This window comes from Antedon mediterranea, chromosome 10 (assembly GCF_964355755.1).
Source record: "Antedon mediterranea chromosome 10, ecAntMedi1.1, whole genome shotgun sequence".
Taxonomy (NCBI): Eukaryota; Metazoa; Echinodermata; class Crinoidea; order Comatulida; family Antedonidae; genus Antedon; species Antedon mediterranea.
Genome location: NC_092679.1, coordinates 21,584,584 through 21,611,059, shown reverse-complemented (window position 1 = coordinate 21,611,059; position 26,476 = coordinate 21,584,584). Strand labels below are relative to the sequence as shown.

The 26,476-nt window shown below is 31.8% G+C and overlaps 2 protein-coding genes across 3 annotated transcripts in view; both read right to left on the bottom strand.

Moving 5' to 3' along the window:
• The window catches only part of LOC140061064 (ubiquitin carboxyl-terminal hydrolase 34-like), a 44,801-nt gene extending 33,297 nt beyond the window's left edge, over window positions 1–11,504 (bottom strand). For both annotated transcript variants that reach the window (XM_072107482.1, XM_072107483.1), the window contains exons 1-11: window positions 11,336–11,504; window positions 9,103–9,187; window positions 7,175–7,712; window positions 6,741–6,791; window positions 3,878–4,027; window positions 3,191–3,258; window positions 2,797–2,989; window positions 2,345–2,403; window positions 1,903–1,981; window positions 1,292–1,510; window positions 214–340 (exon numbers count right to left, since the gene is read on the bottom strand). In XM_072107482.1, the coding sequence (XP_071963583.1) occupies window positions 214–340; window positions 1,292–1,510; window positions 1,903–1,981; window positions 2,345–2,403; window positions 2,797–2,989; window positions 3,191–3,258; window positions 3,878–4,027; window positions 6,741–6,791; window positions 7,175–7,712; window positions 9,103–9,187; window positions 11,336–11,384 (1,618 nt within the window). In that variant the 5' untranslated portion in view covers window positions 11,385–11,504. The remainder of the gene's footprint in view (window positions 1–213; window positions 341–1,291; window positions 1,511–1,902; window positions 1,982–2,344; window positions 2,404–2,796; window positions 2,990–3,190; window positions 3,259–3,877; window positions 4,028–6,740; window positions 6,792–7,174; window positions 7,713–9,102; window positions 9,188–11,335) is intronic.
• A 437-nt stretch (window positions 11,505–11,941) lies between these two features.
• Window positions 11,942–25,653, bottom strand: LOC140061319 (cation channel sperm-associated protein subunit gamma 1-like). Its single transcript, XM_072107829.1, has 21 exons — window positions 25,404–25,653; window positions 24,356–24,687; window positions 22,977–23,205; window positions 22,324–22,606; window positions 21,677–21,742; window positions 21,182–21,286; window positions 20,576–20,714; window positions 20,079–20,196; window positions 19,201–19,365; window positions 18,737–18,852; window positions 18,408–18,624; window positions 17,949–18,186; window positions 17,324–17,445; window positions 16,717–16,857; window positions 16,100–16,256; window positions 15,528–15,687; window positions 15,032–15,214; window positions 14,758–14,860; window positions 13,571–13,739; window positions 13,207–13,293; window positions 11,942–12,575 (listed from the first exon to the last, which is right to left on the bottom strand). Exons 1-21 carry the CDS (start codon window positions 25,620–25,622, stop codon window positions 12,481–12,483), a joined length of 3,444 nt encoding a protein of 1,147 aa, XP_071963930.1. The 5' UTR covers window positions 25,623–25,653; the 3' UTR covers window positions 11,942–12,480.
• Between the last annotated feature and the right edge of the window lie 823 nt (window positions 25,654–26,476).

Genomic DNA, 26,476 nt, shown 5'->3' with positions numbered 1-26,476 from the left:
CTTCTAGTGTCTCCTTAAAAGGAGTGTTCCCTGAATAGTGTAGGCTGTAGCTGTTTAAACATTCTTCTAGTTCGTTTCACAAGAAACTTTCTCCTTAAAAGAGTGTTCCCTGAAAAGAGGTGTTCCCTGAATTATATTGGCTGTAGTGTTTAAACATATATTGCTTCTAGTTAGTTTCCAAAGTTCTACTGTACTCTAAATAAACAGATTTACCTTGTAAATTTCTTCTAATAACGGGATACTGCGCTTGTGGCTTTTTATGCGGGGTAGATGTAACAACTTGAGTTGATAGAGCATTGCTCCAAATGCACTTGGTTAGAACTTGACTCAAAAATAATGTCTGAAAAAATATATTAATGCAAATAAAATTTACAATAAGTTAGAAACAAACAATTACTGTGTCTTTATTTGGCTCAAAATTCTGTTCAAAACATGTATGTATACCAGTCATCAATCCTTGCAAGCCTTTTTTGCATAAATTTGTTGAGAACTGTGCATTATCATACTGTTATCTACTAATACCCAAAGAATTGTTATTCATTATAAACATGTCTGTAAATAAACCCATCATCAATCCTGCTATTTGAAATTGGTTAGAACTGTGAATTAGAGTATGACAGAGAACACAGTGTATCTCAATATGTACTTTACATTTGCTTTGTTTTTGTTTTTTTTTTTTTAGGGGTTGGTATTTGACAAATTCTTTTACTTCTTTTTCCGATCCCAGAAACAGTTATTTAACAGTACCATTTAAGTTATTGTAAATGTATGCTTCTTATATTTCTTGAACTGTTTATAAATAAATGTTAAATGAATGACATAAAGAGTAGGGCAAACATTTACACCAATCATTATTATATGATTATAAAATAATATGAAACATTGATTATTAATATATATAATTGTCTATGTCTGTGTAATACAGTAGCATCATGTGATTTCTTAAAAAATTACAATTTCAGAAGATAGAATTCACTATTCAAGTCAAGCAGCATGTTTCTAATATTTAAACAGGAAATTGTCTCTTAGGACCAGTTCACCCATGGGAAATACTACTTTACACACACCTGACACAAATTAGAATGGAAGATAGCAGAAGTGACTCATACAGATAGCATGAAGACTGAGAAATGAGTCACAAATATAGGAATACAGTATAAAATCCTGGTTTTAATAAAGATTAGGAATGATATAGTTTACTTGTATCTATATTATGTACCACAAATCAATAGGTGATTTTTTGGAAAATAAAACTATACAAATTAAGAAAAATGCGCATGTATCCACTTACCTGTTCAGTGTGGGCCGAGGGTGAGAGGCTAGACACAAGTTTCAATAGGTGAAATAGGGGTACGGGTTCCAGGTGCTTGATGAGGTGAGGTAGCAGATCATGCACATAACGACTAGAGTGTTTAAGTTGGGCCGTGTTCCAGATGCAGTCAATATGCTTGGTGGTGATGTTTCCGTCGGCGGCTAAGAAATTCAAAATAACCTGACACTGCTTTACAATCTATAAATAAATAATAAAATAATCACGGTTTAAAAACATTTTGGTTTAACTATTACAGTTTAATAATCATGTAAAAAATCAAATGAATTTGTTTATACTTATAAAGACACGCCTCTTTTTCGTAATAGTAATTTTTTCCTGATGATCCCTTGATCTTTGGGAATTTTAATGTTAAATTTTCATTTAATCTTTCATTTACTTATATTAATCTTCCTCATCCTGAGATGAATTGTAGTAATAATAAGTAATTATTACCAGATATTTCAAAATAAAAGATTGAATGAATTAGTTCAGTTTATTTAACCACAGAGGCCCACATCACCCCATGGTTGTTGTTCTTCTCTGGGGCCAATCATATGCAAAAATATAAAAAAATTCTAAGTTCAACTAACCTCTAGATGTAAATTAGGACCAAATATATGCTCCACAACTTCTTTTTCTAACAGCCAGTTTGCCAGTTGTGTTCCAACACTAAAAAATAAAAACAAATGGACTAAAACCGGGAATGTAATTCTTTGTCTACTTGTACTGGAAAGAACTGCCAAAAGTGTATAAAAATGTGTGTTTTTACTCTAATTTTTGTCTGATTTGTATTACTTTTTAAAAAAAAGTTCAGCATATTGAGAATTTTCAGGGATTTTGAAATAAGAGGGGAAGATACCCAGGGCCATACAATTATAAAATTAAGAACCTGTTGTATTTTTCAAAAACTTAGAGGTCAAGACTATGCTTTCATTTGAAAATTGCACTCTATAAAATACAGATTTCTCGTCAATCCATTATTCATATCATTATCATTATTATTCTGTGTTTTTAATATTTTTAATTACTTACTTTTCACTGTCTGTTATAGATTCACTACTGCAGATTTCATTATAAAGATGAATTTGACTCTGCAAAAAAAAAAAAAAATGTAATACAGTAATATTGAAAAAAACAAAATATAATACTGTCTAAGTACAGTTCAAATATTGTTTTAATCAATTTGAAGAAAGACTGACTGACAGCCAATTTGATTATGAATGGATTATTTTTTTTTGCTTTAAATTACTGATTTTTCAGGTAAATGCATTTTTTTTCCATTAAATTTTTGGTCAAAAAGGATCACTATTATGTGACATTAAAATGGCATATTCAACAAAAATATTGAAACATTTTTTTTCAGGGGACAATACATCTTTAATTATATTTTGTCCTCTATTAAATTCAAATTAACATTTATTTTAATATTTTCTATTCTAATTTTTCCATAACGCAAACAAATAATTAAATAAAAATCAACTGACCGTTATTTGGTTCAACCCCGTGAGCCGCATCGTCAGAGTAGAAGATAGAAAGTATTTATAAGCTAGTTCAAGACTGTCTCCATCAAAATGTAAAGCGGTTTCGATCGGCTCCTTTATCATGTTCCACATCATGTCCGCCATATTGCGAGCACTTGTTTGACGTAGATCATTGTCGTTCAATTTGCAGAGATACCTGCGAATTGGGAATTATAAAAAAATACATTTGTAATCGAATTAAACATTAATATTCATAGTAAAAATAAAATTTAGTGTTTTATGAATGAAAACAAAATCACTTCAACTCAAGGTAGTTCCCTCAATTTTTATATTACAGTGGAAATGCTCTCTTGAGACACATTATTTTTTCTCCTATATTAATAATGTTTTATGTTACCTGATGACGTGTGCACGAAGTGGCGCAACGTACTGCATAACAGCGTGGATATGAAGCCAGATACGAAGCTGAAAAAATACAAAACTTCTCCAATTACTTTATTTATTCTAATTCATTTTTTAAATGAAGGTTGGTGGGTGTTTTAATGCGGATGATGTCAATCGTTACAATGCCACTATGTAAGCATTGTATAATAGTTTTGTTTGTTATATATTATGACAATACTGTAATGTGCGGTGAAAGTCAATAAATGAATTGAATGAATTGTTTACCACGCAAACAAATTACATAAAGCTGTCCAGTAAAAAATTTAAGATAAATTGTCTTGTTGATGAAAAAAAATAAATAAAAAAAAAATATGCTATATGTCACACTTATTCACTTAAGCTCTGTCTACAATATCAAACTTTATGTGACAAAAAAATGTGATACAAAAAAATGTGATGTGGCCATATATGGAAATGATGATGTCATATCACTACCATATTTGGGCATACCACTACTGTATTTGGCAACATCACACTTTTTTGTCAAACTAGTTTGATAGTGTAGACAGAGCTTTAGACCAAAAAAATGAGATTTAAAAAACAAACAAAAAATGTAACCTGAAGTCCATAGTCTGGAAGTCCATGGAGTTATTTTTTCATTCTCTCTGAATGGATGTTTATGTTAAATATGTGTACTTACGTTTGCTACAACAGCAATGAGTCCATGAGCTAAGCCAAAGTGTAAGGCTTCCGGCGTTGAACCATCAAAGCAGTTATGCATAACGGACAGGCCATTGCTGTCACAGAAAAAGCAGACATTACGAAGGAGCAGGATGGGAACTTCCAGGTCCTACAAAAACATAAAAGACAATATTCAAAATAATTAATTGCTTCCATAATTGATGACATATGTAGAAATGCAGTTTTATAGTTTTTTTTTAGAATACCTACTTTGGGACACCCCTATTAAGGGGACACCCTATTAAGGGGACACCCTATTAAGGGGACACCCGTATTAAGGGGACACCCGTATTAAGGGGACACCCGTATTAAGGGGACACCCGTATTAAGGGGACACCCATATTAAGGGGACACCCATATTAAGGGGACACTATCTCATAAAATGAATAAGTGGCAATTATATTATATACAAAGATATTGTAGATCTGGCATAGATTATACGAATTCTTTTTATCCAAATTCAATTTTCACTTTAATCAGGTTGTACGGTGGGAATTTTATCACTTAACTCATCTGCATTTAAATTATTTTTAATGTTTTTTATGTATGTAACTGTTTTTATGAGCTCTGTAAGTATTTCAATGTGACAGTCACAATGCCAAAGAAAAGCAAATTTCCAAAAATTATTGGACGAATAAAATATATATCATTATGTTTTAACACTATTGCAAACACCTATTCAGTTGACACCCCTATTATTGGAGGACACTTTGTTGGGTCCCAAAAGACCCTTAATATGGTTATAAAAACTGTAAATCAAATGTTTTGTAGTAATCACATTTAATCAGTTTTTAAATAAAATGTTGATCATGTTTATCACTTTCATATGCAAACTTGTTAGAGTCTAAAAATAACATATGGAGTTTTTAATCACCAAATATTATTATTCATGCCTTGATAAATAAACCTTTATATTAAATATTTTTTGAATTAAAGATTCAAATACAATTATCAATAATTTCAAAAATGTTCATAGTATATTATAGAGTATGGCAATCGGAATAAAAACATTTTCTAAAATTACAAAAATATAATTAAATACTTTTCAATTAAAGATTATCTCAAACACAATTATCATTTGAAAAATGTTCATAGTATATTATAGAGTATGGCAATCAGAATAAAAACGTTTTCTGAAGTTCCAGAAATGTATTATTACATGTCTTTTCTAATTTGAATCACCCCCTGGCATGCTTCATGCCTTTGGCAATAGACATACAATCATCATCTCTTCTTGGAAATCTAATGAAGGCCAGTTACAATATATTCGATCCTCTTATTATAGGCCTGTACTATGTTCCTATTTATAAACAGTATTGTATCTGTATTGTACCTCTTGTATATACCCAGAACAAAAACGTTCATAAATTGAATCTGCCCTCTAGACCAAGGATTTATTAGTGCTAGGCGACTGTTAAGCTCTGTCTAAACTATCAAACTAGTTAGTAGTGATATGCCCGAATATGGTAGTAATATGCCCGAATATGGTAGTAATATGCCTGAATATGGTAGTGATATGACATCATCATGTTCCACAGCTGATATTTTGAATGGAAAAAGGAGGCACTATAGACCCTGTTCTTAAATTTCATAATTTGTCTCGGTATATTGATGACATTATTACTGTATGACTAGGTTTTTGCTTGGTATCTAACCCACCCCAGATTTACACAATAACCCCATACAGTCCCTCAACCACATGACAATTTATCATTAATCAAAGACATAAAGGTTAATTCTTGAAATTCTAAGTACAGATCGAGGAAAAGCCTGCCATCTGTTGACAAAGTTACCAACATTATGCTTGGTACCTACTGTAACCCATCCTTGATCTAAACCTTACAGTATGCTTTATCAAAGGCATTGTACGTAATGGAGACATAAAATCTATGTTAAACCTTGAAATTCTAATACAGACCAAGGAAAAGCCTGCCATCTGTTGACCAAGTCAATCAAAGTCTGCTCTCAGCATGAGCACAGACATCCATAATGGCAACGCGTCAAACTTTATCAACTTCAGTTTCAGCGGTCAGCTGTCTAGGAACAGTCATTTTAGACACTTTCTTTATTACAGTATATTATAGAATTTTTTTAAAAATATAAATATCTATCTATTATTTTATTATGTTATTATTAATAGATTAGATTTGTACTTAAAATCTAATTTATGAAAGTTCTGTTGACTTAAAAATGATAAATCTATTGTATTTGGTTTTTAATATTTAACAATAAATTGGCAATTAAAATACATGGAAAAATACCAACAAAGAGTGATAAACCACCTGCCATATTATGTACATGTAGGGGGGGGGGGGGGGAGGGATTATTATTATCCACAAAAAAAATTAATGAATCAAATGTTTGATTTCAAATTGTTAGCTTTTGTAATATCTAAACTGTTTTACAACAAAACTCAATCGGGGTGAATATAAATGGTTTATTAAAAAGGTTGAAGATGGTTAAAATTTAAATAATGATGTACTGTACTTTACGAATGTGTGAGAGAGCAATTCAAATGTGTGTCGTAGTGTAATCAGTAACTGTGTAGGTAAAGGGAAGTGACAATAATGTAAGGGTAGGGTCAACGAATATACTGTAGTCAAGAGTTGAAAGCGTGGGTTGGGTTTACAAGTTCATTGAAGTGTCGTGGATGTGTTATGTAGGTGTGCATTGTTTATGTATGAAATTGCAAACAAATCAACTCACACTCCAGTAGTGTAAAGCAAACACATTATAATTTTAATATATTTATAAATATAAAAACGTGTATTATAAGTATGGTCAAACAATAAAAAAAATGTGTTTTTTTTTTCAATTCTTACATTCATTTCACAATAGTTTCCCAATGCTTCCGATTCTTGAGATGATAATTCCTGCAATAAAAATTATAAAAATGAATATTACATTAATTAATTATAATTATGATAAATATATCTATAAATATACAAACCAATTTGATCTCTGTTACATGTGCATAATTTAAAACTAGTTATTCTATCAGTATAATAAGGACGAGAATGTTAAAGATTCACTATTCTAATCAAATTTAAAAAAACAAAAACAAACATGAAAAGTATCTGCAGTGGTCTATTGGTTAGGACGTCAAGCGTTCTTGGTTCGATTCTCGGTTGGGCAAATTTCTTTCATTCTCACAGTTTTTCTCATCTTTATTGTTTATAATATAAATTAATTGAACAAAATGCAGTTACTGCAGTAAAATAATTTTGACATGGTCTCTTTATAAATCTTAACATACCTCTGTGATCCCATGGCACATGTGTTTGTGTGCTGCGTACAGTGCAAAATTCATTTGAAACACTTTTGCAACAAGATGGAGTAACTTCTCATAGTCTTTAATTCCCCACATCTCCACCTCAACTTCCATTTCTTCCTCATCATCCTCGGCCTCTTTCGACTCCTCATCCGAGGGTGCTTTTTCTTTTGTTAATTCATCATTTGATTCATCTACTACCTTATTATCTTTCATATCGTCTTGATCTGTCGTTTCAGACGAACCTACTGTTTCCTTCTCCTCCTCATCTTTTTTCACATTTTTGCTTACAACTTTTTCAAGCTCATCTTTTAATTGTTTTTCAGTGGTTTCCACATTTGTGGTACCATTTCCTCTCTGTATCAACTCGATACTTCCTTTATCTGTAGACTCGAATTCACGCTCATCTTGCGTTAAAAGGCGAAAACTCGGTATAGAATTTATCGCAAAACGTAACAGAATTTGAACTATATTGTTTAACCTTTCAAAATTCTTAAATTCTTTAAAACAACAATTACATTGCCTGTAAATTAAATAAGAATAAAATATTTTGTAATATTATTATACCACAATAGTATTAAAGGAATAAAACAATAAAAGAAATCATTTGAATTTAACCTACAAGAACTTGGCACTTGTGGGAGTCATTTCATAGCCAGCTGTTAAAGTGATCCCAGAAGTGGTGAAAAGGAACAATTTTTTAATTGTTTCTGTGATAAAAGTCTGTTGCCCTTTTTGCAGTAAAGCTAAACACTATTTGAAAATAGCTTGTAACTGCAAAACTCGACTAAAACTATATGAGAGTACTTGTCAAGTTTAAAGATGTATTTTCCCACAAAAACATGAAAAATGAAGATTAATAAAATCATATTTTTAATAGGCCATTTTGTAGTTTTAATAAAGTTAATCATGAAAAAACCAAATAATGTTTTCACTTATAAAAAGACAAAACAAAAAGTTAAATTCAACCCAAAACCTTTAAATTACAGATTTGTAGGTAAACACATTTTTTTTAATTCAATTTTTGGTCAAAGTGAATATCAAACTACAGTATTATGTAACATCAAAATGGCATATTAAACAAAAAAAATTAAACAATTTTTTGTTTGTTTTATCTACAAGACAAGACAAGACAAAGTAATTTTGCATTAATTGATTTGCTTTTAATTTAACTACACATTCAAAGTGTTTTTACTTTCTGTTTAAATTGTACTATACTTAAATTACTTTGTTTTATCTAAAAGACGGAATTGTACAAAGTAATTTTGCATTGATTTGCTTTAAATTCAAATACAAATTCAAAGAATTTTAACTTTCTGTTCATATTGTACTATATTTAAAATGATTGCTCACAGGAAATGTTATTTTATTTAAAATAAGCAAAAACCATAAAATTCTTTATTACAGGAAATAATTTAAAAGTACCAAAAAAAAAACTGAAACGGAATTACTAACTGACTGACTGCAAGTCCAACAAGTTTAATAGGCCCACTTGAAAATGTTTATAATATAAGCCAATTATCAATACTATTGATTTGATTGATAATTGTCTATATACTATAATAAAAGTTATTAATATTTAATAATACAGAATTACCAAATGGCGGTATAGCAAAAACCGCAATACAGTCAACTCTCCAAATACCGGACAACTTTTGGCCAGACAAATACTGTATGTCAGGTTTTCCCGAAAATCTGGTATTCGAAATGTGATATGTTGGTCCCCAAAAAAAGTCTGGTATTGAGAGAGTTTCTTGTTTTCAGGAAGTCGAATTGGGAGATTCGACTGTACTACAAATCTGTTTTTCCCACTGCAAATTCAGATTAATCAATGTGGCTATTATTATCATAATGTTTTAATACCGCAGTATGTAAACATAGGGATTTGAAAAATGATGAGAATTACAAAATACCTCTGAGGCTGTGTGAACTCCAGCAAAACATTAACGTCCCTTTTCCTAACATCAAACTGCTCTCCAGATGCACTCTTTACCGTATCTGTGAAATGAGATGGTAATTCATTATAATGTTCCTTCTTTTTTCTGTTGAATCTGAACATACTGTTATAGAAACAACACACTATTCAGATCTTTATTCAGTATTTAATCTATAATTAATTCCTCAAATTAGTAAAATCTTTCAATGACAAATTTCTGCCTTTATAATTAATAATATTTTTTACTACAAACAATATTTGTAATAAAACATATGTTATTTTATTTTTTTATTAAGTTTTCTTTTCCTTAAAAGCTGGTTTTTCTAGCAATATTTACTGAAATAAATTGGCTGTTAAAATAGTCTAAAATTAAACATAAAATAAATACTTAGGCCACTCATATATATATATAATAATATATTATATTCTATATTCTCACTTACTTTAATACCAACTCTCACTTGCACTGAGGAAGGGTTTGTGATATGTGAAAGCTCTGTAATTTTTTTGCTTCAGTTTTGATCACTTTTTGCTTTAATTTTATTTGTAGATCTACATTGATATCCTTATACCCTACAACATTGCCATTATATAAGTAATTTTTCCTTTTGATAATACTTGTCTAGTAGTGATACTGTAGGCTCTACATAGCCTTAGACATAAACAATCAGTAAAGGCTAACTGAATTGAAAAGGTTCTGTAAAAAAACCTTTTTGTATAAATTACACATCTATACACAGTACATGATATCACCAACTACTAGGATTTGGTTTCTCATATAATTGTTTAGGATTAATAATCTATATTGAGAGAACACTATGTGTTTTGTGATGCATCCTTAAATAATTGTCAGCACATAACAGGTCATTATGTGTTCACTAGGTTTCACCCCTGACATGCTTAATACAGATCAATGCTCATAATTGTTATCAAATTACTACATCATGCTTTTGGGACAGAGGTGTTACATAGGTGAACAAAAGTAGTGCTCTACAACTAGTAGGATTCCATTTTTCAATTTCTTTATCAATTAATTCATTAGCCTTTCGAGTATAATTCTAATCATTTTAAAAATAAGTATCATACTTATTTTTAAAATGATTAGAATTATACTCGAAAGGCTTTATTTCTACCATCCCTGCTTGCTGCAACATGCATTCACACATGGGATATTCATTTTAAAATGATCAGAATTATACTCGAAAGGTTTTATTTCTACCATCCCTGCTTGATCAATTGGAAATAAAATGTGCCACCCTCAATAGCAAACATTATGTATTGTAGCTCTACTAGGTCTATATTTTAACTTTTAACTTTTAATAATATATTACATACCTATTAAACAATGGATGATGAAAATAGATCTAGGGTCTAGATATACAACTATGCAAAGACATTTATACAGGTAGTCTTGAAATTCAATGAAACACAAACAAAACATTTTGGCATCCTGAGTAGGGCAATTTCAAGAATTATTATATTGAAATAAGCCTTGCATAAAAGAATGTTTGTCTTTGAACCAGACAGAGCCTAAATTTATATAAATGACGGCATATAAGCAGAAACTAGGTAGGGAAAAAAATCATGTGTAGCATTTGAAAATGCTGCGGACAATACAATGGGGGCTGTAACTACAGTAGAGCTCATATAAGTGAATGTGAAAAATGTAAAACATTTGTTAGTTTTTAAATATTACTGATATTAACACTAAAAAGTATACAGCAGTTACTTTAGTCTTTGAAAGCCTTAAATGTTGCATAATATAATACTATTAATAATAGCCTATTCTACTGTACCTTGGCTAGATAAAGGACAGGTTTAGAGTCTACACAAGGCATAATAATAGTGTAGTATAGGCCTAGTCTAGTAGGATCTGTCTCGCCTACAAAAAACAACATAAAAAAACAACCCATCCATGGCATTCATTTATTTATTATTATATGAAAATAAAACAAATTGTCAAGTTGCACGATGATTAGACGATTGGTTAATTATTAAAGTTATACCAGCTAACCCTAGCAAATAAATAAGTGTCTTTTCTAAGCTACTGGAATCATGCTAGACTCAGGCCTAGCCTTGTATCGGACCGCTCATTATTGGTCCCTCACAATCACACACAGCACGGACGGGCACACTTTCACCGACAACACCAATATTTGATTAATTCCAGGGCCTAGGCCTAAGATTCATAACAATAATCACACACTTACATGATTGAAGTAGGCGATAAAGATCCGCACATGAATCACACGTAGCCATAGCTTCTTTCTGGGATGTAACAAATCTTACATTTCAAATATAGAGCATTTACAGAAGCCGAAATCCCTAGCCCGATTTAGACTTCGACCTTACAGCCGCCATCTTGGCAAAGTAGTCTGGGAAATTTACCCCCTTTCCCCTCTCCCCCAACCACATAGCATGTAAAATACAGTAAGCCCGTAAATAAGCCCGGTTCTTTTGAATATTAATTATTATTAGGGGATATATTTTAAATAAAATTGAATTTCATAGATTATATTACTGTTTTTTATCAATATAATTTTTATAATGGGAATACAGACGTACTACTAGGCCTATATAATACCATGGAGCTATAAATTAATTTAGCTCCACGGTCTTATCCAATATCTATAAAAAGATATGCTACACCTCTTTTTTAATTAGTAGGGGGTTATGTCATGTAATGCATTTATGTATAGGCCTATAAAATGATAGAGAAATATTACAAAACAATAAAACAAACACTATAAAAACCAAATTCACACAGTATTTTAAATAAACAAACATTTATTTTCATTTGTATTTATAAAATCCAATTGTCAAACGAAGGCTATCATGATTTTAATGAAAAATACCCAAAAGTATTCAATAACCAGATATATTTATTGCCATTTTTGTATAATGTGCCTAAAATTTACATATTTACAGATGGAAACCATTATGTCATGGTGAACTGAATTTTTGACCTGTAAGCATGCTGTTACAATATTTGTCCTCATTGCTTTTCATCTATTTTTTGGACTTAAATCAAGCCCCTACTGAACACATTATGTCAATCTGGCTTCATTATATAATATAAAAGTGCAAGAATAGGTCCAACTCATTTCTGTTACTAATAATTTTTCAGCTGACTGTGTTGTACGTATTTGGCTATCAAACTTTATGTGGTGGTGTGCCCATATATGGACATGATGATGTCATATCACTACCATATGTGGGCATATCACTACCATATGTGGGCATATCACTACCATATTTGGGCACATCACACTTTTTTTTGTCAAACTAGTTTGGTAGTATAGACAGAGCTTTAGAGCACTCAAAAAATAAATAGATGTGGTCTTTTCACTTCTTGTCATTCGTGGAGAATGCTCAGCACTTGTTGGTGATTTTGCGTTGTTTCGCTTGTTGTTGTGTCTTCTTCTTCAATGGTTGAAAAATGTATAACTCCTGTAAACGAATTATGAGACAACGATATTGATTATTGATTTTGTAATATTTGATGGGTGCTGAACCATGAAAAGCAGTGGGTTATCCAGGATTTTTAAATAGTTAGGGGGGGGGGGGGGAAGATTCAGGGACTAAAATGGTGAAATGAAGGGCTGAGAATAATTTGATTTAATTTAGGTGCCCCTCCCCTTGAATCTGCCCCTGAAAACAAAAATATAATTATGCAATTACTATCCAGTGTCCACAACCAAATGCATTCTTCAAAACAATTATTTTATGGTCGCCAACCAATGAAAGCTGGTTATATCACTCAAGCTCAGTGGACTAAATGGATCGACTTTCATCCCCCAAGGGTCCTGTTGTGTCTTTCAGCTGCCACCAAATGGCGCTCATGGACTGAGATGACCCAGATGAATGGACTCTTTCAACAGACACACTGGAGCTGGATGTGTATAATGAACATCTATAAGACAAGACTTCTACTACCACTAGAACTATGGTAGAGGAACGCTTTGAACCTGTGCCGATTTTATGGTCGCAGTGCTTTACCACTTCGCCAATAAAAACAACTAAAGAGTATATTTTATATAAAAACTGTGAATTAAAGCAAGTTATTTGGAAGTTCTTTTACCTGATGGTGTTATCATTTTTAGAATTTCTGGATTTCCTTCTACTACTTCCATTAAATGTTCAGAACTTGAACTTTCTGCATCTGATTCTGTGTAGACATTATAACAGAACATATAATAGTTATCAATAAGTACTGATATCAATCAATACAAGTAAATAACAATCAATAGTAATCAATAATAATCAATATTAATCAATCAATAATAATCAATATTAGTTAATACAAATCAATCAATACTAATCAATATTAGTTAATACAAATCAATTATTACAAATTTTGATCAATCAATACTAATTAATATCAATAAATCAATATTATTTGATAACAATCAATCAATACTAATCAATAATCAGTCAATGCAAACCTTGTGATGAGTCATCCACATGTAGAATACTAGAAGAGCTTTCTTCAACTACAGGTATTACAACATTCTTGCTAAAAATAACATTGCTAATACATTTCCAATTCTTCCAATCATCCTCTTTGCACCACAGGTACAGTCCACAAGTCAAGATCAGCACTAAAAATGTAAACTGACAAAAAAAAAAAATGTTAACTGATGCCGAGACTCTAGTCTAGTCGATAGTCTTTTTAAAAGCGCCATGAGCAATGATCGTTAGAATGGTACTTTAAAATGGAACAAGTGACCGAGTGGGTGGCCAAGACAGTGGAACCGTAATTACGTTGTCATACCATCGGCAAGAGTTCAAGGCTTACTCACTCCATGGTGGTAGAACAAGTCTTATATATATAAACTGTAGTTCGGGTATACACATCTAGCTCATGTGCACTTTAAAGAACCTAGTACATCTTTTGAAATGAGTAGGGAGTTACCCCAGTTTACTAGTACACACGCAGCCACTGATCATAACTGGGCCCTCTGGGAGACCAGTCTTTGACCCAAAATAAATAAATAATAAGTCAAAAAAAAAAAATTGATTGCTTGAAATCTATTACTGTATATATATATATATATAAATCCAAAGGCAAATCACTGAAAAAAATGACAATGCTGTGGGTATCAGTGGCTGAATCTCAATGGAGATACAAAAATAAAAAGCGAAAAGCTAAATCAAAAAAATAAAGTAAACAGCCAGAAAAGTTATCAGAGCTTTCGGGCAACACTAGCCCTTCATCAGTGCAAGTGAAGGAATTTGGATAACGTCATAGTATAAAGCTGGCAAGTGCTGCCTGGGTGGACAGGAATAAAAGAAATATGACAAAGGGAGCCAGGGTGGAGTATTATATATATATATATATATATATAAATCCAAAGGCAAATTACTGAAAAAAATGACAATGCTGTGGGTATCAGTGGCTGGATCTCAATGGAGATACAAAAATAAAAAGCGAAAAGCTAAATCAAAACGATAAAGTAAACAGCCAGAAAAGTTAGCAGAGCTTTCGGGCAACACTAGCCCTTCATCAGTGCAAGTGAAGGAATTTGGATATATATATATATATATTTTAACTGTTAAAATTGCGGGCAACCACACTGTAAATGCATCATCATCACAAAATTAAACCTTATAAACACCATTATCATCTTACCCCCATAATTCGTAGAGATCTATAAAAGCTTATCTGCAGACCATGTACTTTTATGATAAACTGAATTTTGTAGCCACAATTTGTTGTTTCCTTGCCAACATCCCTAGAAAGCAGAAAGAAAAATATTTTGTAGAAAAATTAATTATATTTACACATTTTTTTTTGGCAGGATACTATTTACAATACACACATACCAGACATTCATTTCGTAAACTCACTAATAATAATGATAATAATAAGAAGAATGATGCCATTTTAATGAGTAAAAACGTACCAGTTTGAAACTTCAATTAGAAAATAATATTCCGGTGAGAATGGGAATTGCACAGGTACATTGGAGCAAGGAGATTCATCTTGACAACGCCACACGATTCCGTTGTGCAGATGGGAAAATATGGGAATAGAGCCGTCACCACGACTTTCTTCATCTAATGGTATCCATATTAGAGATCCAGCACTAAAAAATTGTATGTTTGTAATATCTTTTAAATGTATATTTTGTAAATATGTCTTAAAGTGGAATTCTGGCTTAAAGGGGAATTATGCTAAAAGGAAAATTCTGGTTTAAAGGGGAATTTTGACTTAAATGGGAATTCTGGTTAAAGGGGAATTTTGACTTAAAGCGGAATTCTGGTTAAAGCGGTATTTTGACCTAAATTGGAATTCTGACTTAAATGGGAATTATGCTAAAAAGAGAATTCCTGTTTAAAGGAGAATTCAGACTTTAAGGGCACTTCTGGTTTAAAGTGGAATTCTGCTTTAACACTTACTTTTCTTGAGAGTTGTGACGCAGAATGTCCTGCGTGCTAAACATCTTGATGTCATCAATGCTGGTTTCTGATCCACCAATCACAGTCAGCGTATAGTCACTTGTAAAATTGGTTGAATTCCCTGTTGCTAGATCAACTAATTTGAATACAGGATGAAAGGCTACAATAAAAACATGAAATGATAATATAATAACTAATATATAATCATTTATTTTCTCTCAATATCTAGGGTTAGTATAACTTATTGTAAAAAAACATAATTCTGCCAGAGGTTTAAAGCTCTGTCTACACTATCAAACTAGTTTGAAAAAAAAAGTATGATGTGCCCAAATATGGTAGTGATATGCTTAAATATGGTAGGGATATGACATCATCATGTCCATATATGGGCACATCACATTTGTTGTCACATACAGTTTGATAGCGTATCTTAAGACAGAGCTTTATAGATGGATGTTGGCTATAACATTAAAATTATATTTGGAACATAACATAAAGTTTAATAGTGTGGACAGAGCTTTAGACGAGATAATTTAGTGTAAAGAAGTAATTTTGATAGAGTGACATCTTACGGTGATCATAATAAAAGCAGTGCATATCTGGTTGAGGATGAGCGCAGTCATATGGCTTCTGATGCATTGTCACCAATTGTTCTAAAGTAGACGCCATGTCAAACACCAGTTTTAATGCTGGAGGGCAGCCTAATTTTACCGACATGCTGTATGTGCCCTGTTTAAAAATAAAACCAGAATTCAAGGATTATTATTTAAATAAAGCTAAGGTGTGGATTAAAGATACACAAACATACTTATTTTAAATGGGGGACATTAATTCAAGGAAAGGGGAAGTGAGTGTTTCAGTGTCTATTTTGTGCATTGTTATGCAGTTTTTAAAATCTGGACACACCCTAAAATAAATGGTACAGCTGGCTGTTGTTACTAAGTTATTATTCTACCACTATCTGGTTTGGGAGGTGATTCATTATCTACACTATAAAATCAGTTTGACAAAAAAAGTTTCATGGGTGCCTAAATAATGGTAGTGATATGACATTGGTCACTGTTGGTTGGGAAATGAATAAATAAATGAATAAATAAATAAACATCATCATGTCCATATATTGATACATCAAATTTTGTTGTCACATAAATAAAGTTTGATAGTGTAGACAGAGCTTTAGATACGATACCTGTGGGGCATCATTATCAACAGTGTATGGATTCACACATTTGAAGTTGCTATTCCAGACTTGGAGCAGCATAGTCACAGGATGGTGATGTTGTCCTGGTGCTTCCTGATGCTGTATCTGACCCTGGTCCATCAGTGTTATCTAGAAATACATAGTACTCTATAACTATATACTGCGTAATGGTAAGGGAACAGACTATCATTTCAGAGACATCGGTTCAAGAATTTTTCTGTGCCATATTGATTGTATTCGTAAAGCCGAATTTATAATAGACAAATTTGTTTGCACGAATCCATTGTTTCACAGAGAAAAAAAATTGTGCTACCCTTTCCACTACAAAGAGCAAATAGCTGCGATTTTCATGTTCATCGTGTATGCATGAATGCTCATGAATGCTGATGTGAAAAACTTGAGTAACTACAATTTATCGTAGAGAGGGATTTGGAAGATTGAAACATGAATATGTATGCATGATTTGGCTGAACAAATTCGCCTAGTGGAAAATCAGCTTTAAGGAAGGGGCTTAATTCTCATTACCTCATACTTCAGTTGGGATGTAAAGCTGTTATGTACATACAATGGATGTTAAAGACCACTGGATCCTTACCTCATATGTCACTGTGTTATTAACATAAGATGTCTGTCTGTCTGTGTGAACATGTACAAGCGAGTAATTTGACAAGGAGACTGAGACGCGTAGATTCTCTAAATTACGAAACACTGTCAACTCTGCAAATATATATTTATATATTTTGACAAAATAGTAATAATATCAGTAATATTTTACCATATCACGTCTAGTAAGAAAACATAATTTATAGTATTGGATTAATCAATTTTCCATCCGCTATATTATTTTATTGTCCATAAAAAGAAAAATACATTTTAAAATTGCATAAAAAAATAATGTACATTTTGCTAACATTAATTCATTCATCAGTGGAAAATTACGTCCATTTATTGTCATTTGCATATAAAATATACATAGAAATTATGTTTGCTCTGAGATATACAAAAACAGATAAATGAAAAACTAACAAAAACAATTAAGAAGTGTCATATCACTCTCATACGGTATACTGACAAGCATTCAGTGCCTGAATAGCAGCTGGATAAAAGATGCTATATGACTCTGAATGAACAAGTAAACTTTGATCATGTTATTAATCAATCAATATTTTTCAATTACTAATTAAGAAAATAAAGTAAATATAAATGAAATATAAATTTACCAGACTTGTCAATAGCCAGTACCAAAGAGAATGTATAAGAATCAAATAAATCAAGAAATATTCTCCTGGGTAGCTGGTCGCTCATTATATCGTCTTGATCGTACAGCTTTTTATACTCCGTTGGGGACACATGAACTCCATAGGTAAGGAGTTTATTACGAAACATGTAGTCATTATAAAGCGTGTTGTCTTGTCGTCTTGACAACCATTTGGCAAATGGGTCAGTATGCGAGTAAGGCTGAAATATGATTGAGATAGACAACACTTATTATGTTCGATCGAAATCTCATTGCATACTTATTGTGGGAAATTTTATGTGTAACTATTGTTGAATAGGTAGTTGCACATTATTAAGCTCTGTCTACACTATCAAACTTTATGTGACAAAAAAATGTGATGATGTCATATCACTACCATATTTGGGCACATCACCTAATTTCATTTATTATACGTACAAACCTGTAGTAAGTTTTGTTCATTCTGCAAGGTCATCTGCTGCACGATGCCTTGATAAACCTTTACCGAATCTGCCGTGTGAATTTGACTTTGCCACGCCAGATGCGGTGCATTGAATTGGAACCATTCCAGCCTCTCGTACTTAGCTCTGTTGTGATACACGAACGAAAGCTCTGTGAATGGGCACCGACTCTGATAAACTATCGGTGTTGGTTTAGACCTGTAATTTATAGAAAAATGCAACAGATAGATAAATACATGTTTGCCAGAGAGTTAAACATGTTATTACTTAGTAGTGTAGCAGATTGAATTGGGAAAACTGGGATAGTTACCTGTCAACAGGAAAAAGTTGCAGGTTTTCTAGGAATTCGTGATGTTGGAGTATCCGGCCAATTGGTATAACATGTGACTCTAAATACAGCACTCCATTGTTTTCAAATAAAACTAACTGTAATGAATATAATGATCTATTTAGCACGACACACTAAAAAAAAAATCATCAAAAAAGAAAGAACAATCCATTCGACATATGAAAATAATATTTTATTTTCAAATAGATATCTGGTTTACTGATTATCATTGAAAATCAGTAAAATTCCTATATTATAACATTACGAGAAAGTCCTATACTTGACCACTTTAAAAAAAAGGAGTATTTTTCACGATTTTAATTCACTGTCGTCAAAAAATAAGTGGGGTCATTATCAACGTTGTTGCTAAGCTCTATACATTATAATAAATTTTAAACTACTAAATTATACATTTTTAAATTTCTATACAAACAAAATCTACTAACTTCATGTAAAACAGTCTCTGAATCGTAAAATATTGACACCGTGGATGACACATCCCATAATTCTTTGCTGTGATAATTATTTGCTAACGAGTGAACCAATGACCAACCAGAACTGGGTTTTAACTTCATAAGCGAGACGTTGTCACCAATAAGGCCATACCAAACCTAAGGTAAAAATACAAGACAACGTAAATAAATAATTTTTTATATTCTCAGTTATACATTGAAGTTTGATTAAAAATGTTGATTAAACGATCATTCAACATTCACCATGCTATTAAATTATGAGGTTTTTTATTTACTGAACAACTTAAATCGTATTAAATATAAATGTTTAATTATGAATAATAAACAAATTTGAAATATTAATTATATACTAATAATTCAAACAATCTTGTTAGAATATATTTGTTAGTTATATCTTTATCCAAACAGCAACAACATTGTGTGGTATAAAACACTAAAAAAAATAAACAAAAACAACAAAATAACTTTGGATTTTAAAGCAAACTAAAATTAACTTTCCCAAAGCCGACTACTGTATTTTCGGAAAAGTAAAAAGGTAACAACTAAAACAATCTTGTTAGAATATCTTTGTTAGTTATACAGTATCTTTATTTTACAGAAACAACATTGTGTGCTATAAAAAATTAACAGAATAAATAATTAAAAAAAAAATACTATCATTTTTGGATTTTAAATCAAACTAAAAATAACTCTCCCAAAGCTGGACACCCTACAACTACTGTATTTTCGCGAAAGTAAAAGTTCGAGATATTTTTTATTTAAAAAAGTTACCAGTTTTCAAGAAATCCAGTTTTGAGAGAGTCATTCAACCGTAACAAAATTAAATTTAAACTTCCTATGCTATTGGCTACCTCATTTAGTTGGTTCAAGATTGCAAAATGGGGCGTGTTTGGTGAACTGACAAATAAGGTGATATTGGAAATGGATGTATACTGGTTCAACTGTCTAATTGTTCTACCTAAATCATTACTACAAAGTACAAAATATATATATTATACAGATTTATACACAAAATAAATTATGCAGATTTATATACAAAATATACATAGTATGCATACATATGCAAATTATTATTTTATGTGAATATTAATTATGTATATTTGCATATAAGTGTTTTTACAACAAGGATGCATGCAAATGCCTATATCAGTATGCACATTTTATGCAAGTAAAAATTTAAGCCTTGTCTACACTATCAAACTTTATGTGACAAAAAATGTGATGTGCCCATATATGGACATGATGATGTCATATCACTACCATATTTAAACATATAACTACCATATTTGGGCACTCACACTTTTTTGTGAAACTAGTTTGATAGGGTAGATAGAGCTTTATAACTTACCTATGCAAAATGACACTACCCCATATAAACATATGTGTAGACTGATATGTAGTTAAACTTAATTCGCATAAATATAGATTGGTTGAGTCATGTGATTCGGCAATTTTCTCCGAGATTGGGATTGTCGTCATTATTGAATCTAAAAATTACATAGAAAATATCTTTTAGACATATAACAATTATACTAAACAACAAATAATGTTACATAACATGCATCTATGTTGCATAGTCTTACTGATTCTAATCAAATAATTATTTTAGACATTTTTTAAAATATTGTGTTTTTTTAGAGAGTCCAGTTTCAATTTTGAGTTGACTTGTTTTTCATATTTAGCCTTAAAAATATGTATTGTCCACAAAAGCATGAACATTTTAAAAAACAATCCGACTTTGAATATTTGCAGTTTTAATAATGTTTTGCAGTTTTACTAATGTTATTCACTTTTGTATTTGTATTTGGTCAATAACTATTATGTGACATTAAAATGGCATATTAAAAAAAATTGAAATCTTATTTATTTTTTTTCAGGGGGACAAGGGAACATATGGGATTAAACTAGGTACAGGTATTTGTATATCATCCTCATAAAACTAAAAATAACTTACCTTTCATTTGAATAAGAGAATAATTTGAAGATGATTGAATAAGAAACAAGTATAAATTATCTTCAATTCCTGAGAGGCCTACTGAAATCACCAAACAGTCTGAACCTTTAAAATATAGTGTTTTAAAGAAAGTTTAATGATATAGCATCACATGTGTGTCACATGTTTCATTTGTATTAATTACAGTCCTTACTAATTAATTACATATATGGTGCATTATCAATGTTTTTATTCCTATTCTATCATCATAAGAATTACAGTATTTTAAAGTTTATAAGGCTGGGGTAAAAGAAAATGTAATATGTGACAGTGTACTTAGGAATATGCATAAAATACACAAATTATTACATTTGCTATTTAATACTTTGCTTCGTTTATGGAATCACTAATTAGGGGCATCCTTTATCATGATCATGTCATTAAAAAAAATGTAGAAATTTATAAATAATCATAATCATACAGTACATACTGTACACAATCATATTTAATATTTACCTCCATAATGTTGGCATGGGTCCTGTCCATGACTGTCATTAACTCTTGCAAAATGTAATGCTTCGCCTAATATAGAAATAAGTATAATATTTGTTTTCATTTTATCAATTTCGCTATCATCATATAGTTAGTATTTTATGTCTTTTCCATTAACATACAAAAACAGTAAAGGGACAAAATACTAAGGGGACACCCTTACGTGAAATAATAATAATAATAATAATAATTATGATTTAGTTATTTGTATAGCGCCAGAATCAACTAAACCGAAGTAAAAATCAAAGGTGCTTATATTGGATGTTAAAAAGATGCGTTTTAAGTTCTTTAAAAAAAATAGCAATGGAAGTTGATTTAGTAAAATGACGAGGGAGAGAAGCAGCAGAGAACATAAAAGACCTTTGTCCATAAGATTTGGTGTTAATTCTAGGAACAAGTAGTAGTAATGAATAAGTGGCAACATTGTTGTAGCACCACAGCCAACCCCTATTCAGGGGATACCACTAATAAACAGACACTTTGTTTGGTCATGAAGGTGACCTCTTAATGGAGGTTTTACTGTATTAAAACATTTAATAGCAATCTAGTGTATGTTATTAATTAGTATATTTCTAGCATTAATTAACCATAATGCATGAATATGAACTTACCAAATGTTATTGGTGAATCATACACGTGATTCTCTTCACTAATAGCCAATACGTGCTTCACGCTGTTGAATGCATACTCAACGACCACCATCCTACTATAACAACGAGCAGGCTGGTTAAGTTCACTGGTCGGCAACTCTGTTGCCTTCATAGCTTCGTAACTCCCAAAGATCTCAACGATACCGGCAGCGGTGTTAAATATGAGTCGATCAGGTATTGTCGCAGCGCCCTTGATATGTGATGAGTTGCCTGGGCAGACAAAATCTTCTAATTCCAACTGGATCTAAAAAACAATTTTTGTATCAATTGTTTTCAGTGTTAGGAATTTAAATCTATATATTTTGAAAGATGATGATAATGACCTTTAAGACCAATCAAAAATGAAAAATCCAGTGAAAATTAGGCTCTACATGATCTTTTAGTAATACCAAAACCAATTTTTTTTTTTAAAGGTACAAGCCAAAAATTTCTGTCTACACTATCAAACTTCATGTGACAAAAAAATGTAATGTGCTCATATATGGGATGTTATATCACTACTGATCACTACCATATCACACTGTTTTTGTTAAGCTAGTTTGATAGTTTAGGCAGAGCTTTAAGCACTCAACAACCTTGATAAATACTAGGCTAGCTCAGATATATTATTATACCTCGATGGTTGACAAAGTTTGAAAGGCATCTTCAGTCAAAATTATCTGGTTTGTACTTTCAAAGCCACCAATCAGCAAACTGGCTGTAGATAAAGTCACAGTTTGTATAGAATAATGAGCTTGTCTTGTTTTAATTTGTTGAAGCAAATCTTCTGTCGCGTTATCATGACAGAAATGAATAAGACTGCCCTCGTTGTTAGGTGAATACCCATTGATATAGACGACCAAACTGTAAAAAAGAAACTCGTTAATGGCATGACAATTTCAATAAAAATTATTTTGTATAGGAACAAACGAAAGATATAAACAATTTCTCTTGATTCATCTCATAAAAAACACAAAACAAACAAGGAGTAAACAAATTTTTAAAGATGAAAGGGACCTCCAGGCAAACCCCAATGGGCTTGTGACAGGAGGTCCACTACAAACTAGTTACATTATTAAGATGCCGTAAAAAGAATAGATAAATAAATAGACAAATAGATCATGACAGGATTAACACTGGACGCGCAATACCATTGCCAGGACGCAATTTTTTTTTTCGTACATAAGTTGGGGACCCCATGTGAAAGATAGCCGAACTACTTCCTAAATATAACTAAACCTAACCCTGTTAATAATCTCTCTGTCACTATAAATTAAAAGAAGTAGCTCATGGGAATCGAACCCCATACATCGACATGTAAAGTCCATAGTCTTATCCACTCGACTACACAGACGGCTCGACAGAAATCGTTTGCATTAGCGAATTGTAGTTAGCTTAATTCTTACGTCACACCTTATGGATATGACTAATGAATATTCATGTGTATTTTGTGACGTTTCACGAGGGGTCCCCAACTTATGTACGAAAAGAAATATCGCTGCCAGGACAACTAGAATACCAGGTGATGTTCAAAACAGAAGCAAAAAGGTTAAATAAACCACACATACATACTGTACATATACATTGATATACATACACATACATAACATGGCATAAAATAGACATTTGGCCAAACTGCTCAGTATAAATTATTAAAAGAAAGTTTATATTTCATCTCAAAAATAGCCAACGATGTAGCTTGATTAAAGAGAAGCAAACCTTTACCAGTGAATAAACTCTAGCAAAATTTAAATGCAGAGATTCTGCAGTCATGCATAGAAGGTACTGTAAGAACGTACAAACGTCAAGGTGTGTTTTATGTGTGTTCATATTGAAATTAGTTTCATAAATGTCATAAATTGAACTTTGATTATGAATGCCTAGCTTTCTTTTGAAATGTTCAGTGGGAACTGGTATTTATTGAGCCAAGTATATTGACAAATACATTTTTACCAATTGTATGATTTGAAAGACTTCAGTGCACAAACAGTGCCTTATAGTATATGGAATTTACCTTTTTGGAGTGATGGCATTATAGCCAGGTAAATCGACTTTAACTTGCATCTTTGTTGTATGATATAAAAATGGAAGTGGAACAATCCAAGATGGTCGACATATATCAAAACCACATTCTCCGAACTCGAAACAGTCAAGATCAATTAACGCTCCATATTCTATGTTATTTAATACGCTTGACTGATGTCCGTCAATATGATTTGAATCGTAACTAATAGTTACTTTAGGAATAAGCCCTTGCTGTACCAATGTCCTTGCCTCAGACACTGAAATATTTTGTCCGCAGAGAACTTGTACACGTATATAATATGGATATGCTTTGTACAGCTCCTGTTGAAAAAATCATAAAATTACAGTAAGTGTATTACCAATGTCCCAGGGGGCTTGGGTTTGAAATTTGGGAAACTTAGGGGGTACTATTATACACTGACTGCATGAGCAATGGATATTTGGGAAACTTAGGGGGTGATATTATACACTGACTGCATGAGCAATGGATTTTTCCGAATGTCCAAATATAGCCTCAATTAGGGGGCACAGATTTATACTTGAGCATACGATCAGTCATATATATGGAAAAATGCATTTTCGTGAATATAAAATGAATATTTTATTATATTTTTATTATAATATTATAACCATCAAGGTATAATAATATATCTGAGCTAGCCTAGTATTTTTTACAAGATTGTTGAGAATAAATGATGTCTTTGACAACTTTTAAATCTTCACTATAGAAAACATTTTTTCTTTCACAATTGTAAATAGTTTTATCTCTTTTCTTTTTTTTGTTTTAATATTTTATTTTTTTTATGGGTTTACTGAACCACTCTGGAAATCAGTACATTTGTATTCAAAGTGTATTTCAGTTTATAGAAAGAACAAATAAATAAATAAATATTTAATTTATAAACCCAAATTGTCAACCAATATGAATGAACACAGTACAATGATTGACCTTACATAGCTTTAGTGGCCTCAACCCGCAGATTGGTGAGGAACACCACCTTCCCCCACAGTCCATATATAAATTAAATTGTTGTTACCTGAATTGAAGGCTGCATGTTTTTAGCTTCAAACTGATTTTCTAAAAAGTCTTTTAAAGACACCAATTGTTTGTCATCGCGTATAAAAGTTGTTTGCCTAAATGGCTCTTCAAAGGTGGTGACATCAACCAACCAGGAGCATGGCTGTCCACATACAGGATCCCACAAAAGGTTGGTTACCACCAGTGTGAACACTTGAATATACCACCACCAAATCATCTTATTGCCGTTTGATCTGTTAAAAAGTATTTAAAGTTTCAATATATAAACTATGATAACTATTATAGACAGTAATAAATGAAAGGCTATATTTATAAAGGATTTTTAATAGGCTTGTAACTAAACGCGGAGTCGGAGTTGAGGTTGTGATTGGTGGCACAGTTGATACAGACAGTCGATACTGCGGCCATGCATGCTAATATTTTGGGGGCTCTATCTTACTATTATAGCATAGGGAACTACTACAGAACGCAGAAGTGAAATTAGCCTATGCCTGGCATTTTTTTATGGCTCTGGGACATGATGGAGTAGGTGATTCTGCAAGCAATGTAGTCACAGTCAATCGTGCTGTTATGGTTAAAAAATGTGCGAAAAGATAAGTGTGCAGTCGGTTGACAACCATCTCCATCATCAATTATGCCGATTGCTGTCTGAATAAAAAAACCAGAAAATGATTATTTGACTGACACCATTGATAGGTAGGCTAATAGGCCTAGGATGCCACGGTTACTAGTAGGGCTAGGCCTCCTGGACCTAGCCTAGTCTTTTCAATGCCACCTCAAAGTAGTACACACACACTGACATGACAAGTAGGCCTAGGCCTAGGTAGGAGGTAGGGGAGTAGGCCTAGCTAGGGCCCCTATTTATAGCCTAGCTAGTGGTGGTGCGACTTGTCCCTCTTTCTTTTTGCATATTGGCCTACTAATTAAACATATTATAAACCACCAAATGCATTCACACAAACAAAATTGGTAAATTTATATATTGGATAACTTGCATAAAGATAGATTGATTCAACGTTGAATTAAATTAAAATAAGTTGCGTTGCCCTTCTTGAGTTATATCAACTGCAT

Excerpts from the sequence above, each read along its gene's own strand:
- LOC140061319 (XM_072107829.1), bottom strand. The coding sequence starts at position 25,622 with ATGATTTGGTGGTGGTATATTCAAGTGTTCACACTGGTGGTAACCAAC. Across the intron at positions 21,743-22,323 it reads TGATTCACCAATAACATTTG|GCGAAGCATTACATTTTGCA; the intron begins GTAAGTTCATAT and ends TTTCTATATTAG. Across the intron at positions 21,287-21,676 it reads CCCATGCCAACATTATGGAG|GTTCAGACTGTTTGGTGATT; the intron begins GTAAATATTAAA and ends TATATTTTAAAG.